We start from the raw sequence: 6,335 nt of genomic DNA on the forward strand, positions 1-6,335 counted from the left end.
AGGTACAAAGCAGTGAAAGATTAAGGTCCTTCTCATGCCATCTGTTTGGCTTGAATCTCTTTACAAGTAGAGGGCTGTTTGCTGATGTTTGGGGAATATCTGGCAAAATAGTTACCACATTTATTCTTTTTCCTTTACATCTCTGTTGTCTTACCAGAGAATCTCTGCCAAGGAGAGATAATTCGAGAAGTAGTCCGTAAGCAGCAGGGCTATACATCGTGTGCCACTGCCTCCAAAGTACCCCGCCTGGAATGCCGCGGCAGCTGCGGCAACGGGCAGTGCTGCGTTCCTCTCCGGAGCAAAAGGCGGAAATACTTCTTCCAGTGCGTGGATGGCTCCACCTTCACGGAAGAACTGGAGAGACATGTGGAATGTGGCTGCTCAAAATGCTTATAAGCCATTCTCCAGTCTCTTGCCACTTTAATCGACTCAGAAGCGCTATCAAAACGGGACCTATTTACTTTCAGAGTGAAGAAGAAGAAAAGAATTATTAAGTATATTGTAAAATAAACAAAAAATAGAACTTATTTTTATTATGGAAAGTGACTATTTTCATCTTTTATTATATAAAGTATCGCACCACTTTGGGTATATGTATCATATAGTGAGTTATTTTTACCATGAAACTTTTTTAACAGTTGTAAGAAAAAAAAATTCAAAAGTTAAAAGTTAAAAAAAAAAATATAAAGAAAACATAGCCTAACAGGAGAAATCCGGGGGTGACTTTATAGGTATGCACAATGAACAAATGTAAAGGTGTTCCAAGGACCTGCCATAGAACTGATACGGGCTGAAGAAATCTCCGAGGCTCTGGGTGGGTCTCCTAAGAGAGAGGATCCCCATGACTGACAGCCATCTCGCCTGCTCAGGCACCCTGAGAAAGCCTCCCCCTCGGTCCCTTGCTCTGCCTAACACTGCCGACGCTGTTTTGTTCCTGTACAGTGGCCCCGCTTGCTATTCTTGAACTGGTTCCCTATAGCACGTAGGCACTGCCATAGCTTGAGGCTAACTACATTATTTGACTATTGTAATACTATAATACATTTTTTGCTGTGTATGTTGTATTTATCTGTGTTCACATTATATTCTTCAGCAAATGTATCTATAGAGCACAGGCAGCTCTATCCAAAAGAAGGGGACGAAGGGAAAGGAAATGGGGAAATATATGTTGCTTTGGGAAATTTGGGGGCAAAATGTGAAATAAGTGCTAAGTAATGCCTAATAAATGACATAGTACTTTTGTGTAAACTCCTCAGCTATGTTATTTCCCAAGTTTGTGCCTTCTTGCTCCCAGCCTTGAGCCCTTTTCTGTATATGAAATATAAGGAATGCACTGCTACATAGTTTCTCATGCCTTGACACTTTAACTTGCGAAGGTTGTAAAGAGCATGAAAGTATTGCAGGTGCCAGAGCATACCTGCAACGGAATGGCTTTTACTCCCACTGTCACTTGAGCCATGGGTGTAAGCTGGGCGGTAGCTGCCTGTTCATCCACAGTCTGGTACTGAGCAGTTAGCTACTTTTCCACAGCTTTTTAAACGAGCAGAAGTTGCACTATATCCATGTGAAGGTATTCAGCCGACATTTGTCCACCTTAGAAGCACTCTCTTCTCTGCACGAGGAGAGACGTCACAGCTCCATCCTGTCCTGTTCTCGCATTTGGTGCAGATTGACCAATTCAGCCAAAGCTCTTCCATCTGCACTGCTTCATATCCTGCACTTGTGCCTCCCAAAGGACTCCCATTAACTTTAGCTGTGTTCAGAGCCAACACTGAATAGGAAATGGAAATCAATGCAGGGATAAATTCTTACTGTGAATGTGAGGCAACAATTGACTCTGGGAGTGAGTTTGATTTTTGGAGCGTTTTTGGCAGGGCTACCTTTCAGGGTCAGTAAGTACGTGCAAAGATTACCATGGATACCTTGAAGTTTTTCTTAGGTTCAAACATCCCCATCAACAACTGTTCCATTATCAGTGTAATTTCTTTCTTTCCCTAATATAGCAAGTATTATGGTCCTTTCTTCAATTTCTCTTTCTCTAAGAGAGGTTAAGTCAGTGATGATTCCTAGCAGCCATAAACTCCTTTTGGGAACGCTCACCGGTCTCACCAAAAGATCTCAGATAAGGGGCTTCAGCAAAGGATGAGTAGGAAAGCTGAATCAAGAAAAGGGGGCTTTTGTTTGACTGGGGCTTTGGAAAGATGCACAGAATGCAACCCTGCCGTGACAAGTATAAGTGTTTATTTCCCATTAAAGTGTCCATCTAGTTATCATGCAACCAGAAAGCTCTAACATGCTTAGCGGTTTTCTGCCATGTCACATCTCTCCTTAACTGCAGCAGTTTATTCATATTTGTTTGTTACTACCAGAGCAACTTGAGCAGAAGGGACATAACCAATACAATAGCCATCTCACAAAATAAGTATCAGTATGTGGAGCCTGCAATCAGTGAAACATGAAACAATCATTAGTTAATGTGCTAAACTCTCATTGAAACCATACAGCTCAAGAGCCAGGGAAAAACTAACCCTGGTTGCAAGTACTGTGGGCTGCTTTTTATTTTGAATATAACATCAGAAGCTCATAGCAGCTGGAGTTTGTGGTGTACAACAAAAACCACCCAAACCCACAACCTACACATTTTAAAAATTTGTGCAAGTAACTGCAGGCACTTGGGCAAATATGTGCCTGGCACACCACTACCATTAGTGTTTCATTCCAGCTTAAAACACTTTAATTTCTAAAGAAGCAGCTGCTATGGTGCCAGGCAGAAAAAATCCAGACTGAGCAGTGGCTTACAAGCTTTCTGTGTGCTCTACTGCACTATTTGTAGCCACTAAACTGCCAAGGCCTGCAGAAACACGGCCCCTCTTGAACATCACCCAAAACGGCGTTCACGTTGCCCCTTGAGCAGCAACACGTATGAGTAGGAAGGTGACATTTACTCGTGGCCTCGCACCTGCTGGAGGGTGCTTTAAAAGGAATGACCTTGACTGGCAAGGCAAAAGCCATCAACATCTTGTTAACACATCACTCTGGGATTTATTTAAGCAAAGCCTTGCAGCAAAGTGACCAGCAACAACTCAGCAAGGCTGGCCCTGTTCCTGGCCCTTTTCTGTCATGGCACTTCAATGTTAAGCGTTGGGATAAAGAACTAAGAATATCTATTTTGTAACCAAATTATGCAAATTTTGTATGCTTTTAGGCAGCACTTGCCATTCGATAGTGATGCTTTATGTCAATGATTCTCTGACTTGCTATAGAATTATTTTATGTTAAGAAGAAAATAAAAAGCATTCAGATGTGCCAAAAATGTGAGGTTAACTGAAGTGTAATTAGCTCTGAAAGTTCCTCTGTAACCTGCCTAATGTTACAATAGATTTCAACAACTGCGAGTACAATGCAGTAGTTTTTACCTCTATAAAGTTTTAATATAAAGTGAAGAAAGATGCTTACCCTTAAAAAATGGCAATGCAGACTGGTGTGAACTGATGTATTTTATTAATAGATTCTCATTGTGATGTAAGTTTAAATAAATTGTTGGGTTATGGAAGATTGTAACACACCTTGTGATGCAGATTATTTCTATGTGTATTTGAGTTGTTGAGTCTGACCTTATAGAGTTTGTGAGGTAGCTCACGCAAAATGATGGGGGAACTACACACGTTCCTCTTGGACAAATCCAGTCAGAGAATGGCTGTAGTTAAATGTAGTATGAACAGTGGTTACATATTCTTATGGCATCACAACCTCGTCTTCTAGGAGTCTTACACGCACAGATGAATTCAGCCACATAGTTTTTGAGCCTGGGCATTTTCTTCCGTGAAATACTTTATTTGCTGGGGGTTTTTTTTCAACTGTTTGAGAAAGGCTTGCAGCAAAATACACTCATTAACTAACAATAGAATAAATGAAGAAATATTGGGAATTGGGGTCAGAGAAGGTCTGACTGAGGAAATGGAAGTCACACAGCCAACAGTGGATGACAGGGATCTCGTGATGTCCTGACACACATATATTCCAAATTTGCTGCCACACCTCTGTAGCTGATCATTATTGGCGACCCAGATGTAATAGACCTCTTGTGTTCATTGCGTTCCAGCCTTAGCATACAACAAAGTGAAGCTCGCACCTAGTCCTCAGCCTTCCCTCACCCATGCCCCTGTGTAACGCTCACATATTGCTAATTATGCTTCAAACTACAGCCCTTACAGTTGCCTTTGCCATTCCATGCAAAACTGGTGACAGCACTCAGCCAATAAAAACACTCAGCCATAATAAGCATCATTAAGCCTGAACTATGAAGGTTAATTATGTAATTGTAGCAGATGGTAGCATTTTCACCTAAAGCAAACCCAGCTGAGCCCACTAAAAAAGCTAGCAGGAACTGTTCAAAAATTTCTAGGTACTGGCTGAAGTAACTGGTTTGCACAACAGTTATTTAGTATTGCTTGTGGATTTGCAGCGCATGGGTTCCTCAGTGAGCATTCAAGCAATCGCAGCCCAAGGGTAAAATGCTCTTGTTTGTGCTTCTGCTTGCAGTGCTGTAGGAATTGCTTTTTAGCCATTAGTCTGAGGCAAACAATGCAGAGAAACTGTCTATTCCGTGTTCCTTTATCTTTGTTTTTTTACAGTCAGTGGGGAATAGTTAGATGGTGTTGCTGTTTGCAGGGTGTTTGGCTGTGGGTTTTGCGTTGCTCTCTGGGGGTCCTGTCACTTCTGGTCTCTGTGACCTCATTTACAAATCACCTCCCAGTTCCTACTTCAGCTTACACAAGACAGCCTCACAGTTCAGTGGGCTAGACAGGCAGAACTGGCTTGGTTTTGCCAAGCCCATGGTGCTCTGGAGTAATCCCTTCGGCTTAAGGCCCAGCGAGATATCAGACTGGATCACTAGGTGGCAAGTCTAGTATCGTTCTGTGTGTGAGCTGAGCCAGAATGTTTTCCCAGGATGTGCCCTATAGCTTTCGAGGACAGCTGAGGCGCACGTCAAATGAGTCACCCCAAACTGGCCCTTGGGCCCCACCGCTGAAGCAGGACGGGAGCCCAGAGGCAGTACTGCCAGCCACGGGTAGCAGCCTTCAGGTTCTACGGCGCACATCTGCATCCTTCAGCTCTGCTAGCCGAGACCCAGCGCTGATCCGCCCTCGCGCTGCCACCGCACGTGTCTGCCCCACGCCGGGGCCAGACCCTGACGCCCTGGCACTGCCGCGGGCCCTGCTGGCGTGGCCACCGCCACCCGTGTCGGGGTCCCCAGGCGAGTCGCTTCCCCCGGCCGAGGCCGCTCTGTCCCCCTCCCGCTCCCTGGCTTGCGGTCGTTCGTTTCCTCACTTGTAGGTACGGTTATTCGAAATACAACGAGAGCGCGGACAAACGCCACGACCAGGGCAGCCCCCCCCCCGCCCCCCAACCCGCTCCGGCGCGGGGCGCGGCGCGGGGTCCGCCAGCAGGTGGCGCCGCAGGGCGCGGCCCGTCCCGCTCCGCTCGGCGGGGTGTCTGGGAGCGGAGCAGAACAGAACAGAATAGAATAGAATAGAATAGAATAGAACAGAACAGAACAGAACAGAATAGAATAGAATAGAATAGAATAGAACAGACTATTTCAGTTGGAAGGGACCTACAACGATCATCCAGTCCAACTGCCTGAGAAATGCAGGGCTGACCAAGTTAAACCATGTTATTAAGGGCATTGTCCAAATGCCTCTTAAACACGCACAGGCTTGAGGCATCGAACACCTCTGTAGGAAGCCTGTTCCAGTGTTTGATCGCCATCTCGGTAAAGAAATGCTTCCCAATGCCTAGTGTAAACCTCCCCTGGCACAGCTTTGAACCATTCCCACACGTCCTATCACTGGATACCAGGGAGAAGAGATCACCCTCTCCACTTCCCCTCGTCAGGAGGCTGCAGAGAGCAAGGAGGTCGCCCCTCAGCCTCCTTCTCCCCAGACTAGACAAGCCCTAAGTCTTCAGCCGCTCCTTATAGGAGCATATGTGATACACGGATTTTCTGGGAAGTTTCAATTAATAATTCCTCAGGTTTTATTGATCCTGTGCCATCAACTTCCTAGCATTGTTCACATTGGTCCAGTGAGGAAAGGAGCCCCTGCTGTCCCCATGACCTGCAACTTGGCACAGGGTCACTGTGGTCAGGAGCCCGCAGTTTACCCCAGGAATCTGCAGGAACTGGCAGCAGGAGTATGACCCTGCTGAGCCCCAGGACGGCGTGTGTGAGACCTGAGGGTGTCCAACACTTCTTCAGCACCAGCCCTCCGCAGCAGGACGATGGCTCCCTGGGCTGGCAGACAGGGCAGCCGGTGCCTGTGCACTGCAGCGGC

The 6,335-nt window shown here is 45.8% G+C and overlaps 1 protein-coding gene across 1 annotated transcript in view; it reads left to right on the forward strand.

Annotated features, from left to right (window-relative positions):
* The window catches only part of SLIT3 (slit guidance ligand 3), a 536,791-nt gene extending 533,230 nt beyond the window's left edge, over window positions 1-3,561 (forward strand). The window contains 1 exon segment of the mRNA XM_029998071.2: window positions 158-3,561. Coding sequence (XP_029853931.1) covers window positions 158-396 — 239 coding nt within the window. The 3' untranslated portion in view covers window positions 397-3,561.
* Window positions 3,562-6,335: the final 2,774 nt, after the last annotated feature.

The sequence above is a fragment of the Aquila chrysaetos genome, chromosome 22 (genome assembly GCF_900496995.4).
Source record: "Aquila chrysaetos chrysaetos chromosome 22, bAquChr1.4, whole genome shotgun sequence".
Taxonomy (NCBI): Eukaryota; Metazoa; Chordata; class Aves; order Accipitriformes; family Accipitridae; genus Aquila; species Aquila chrysaetos.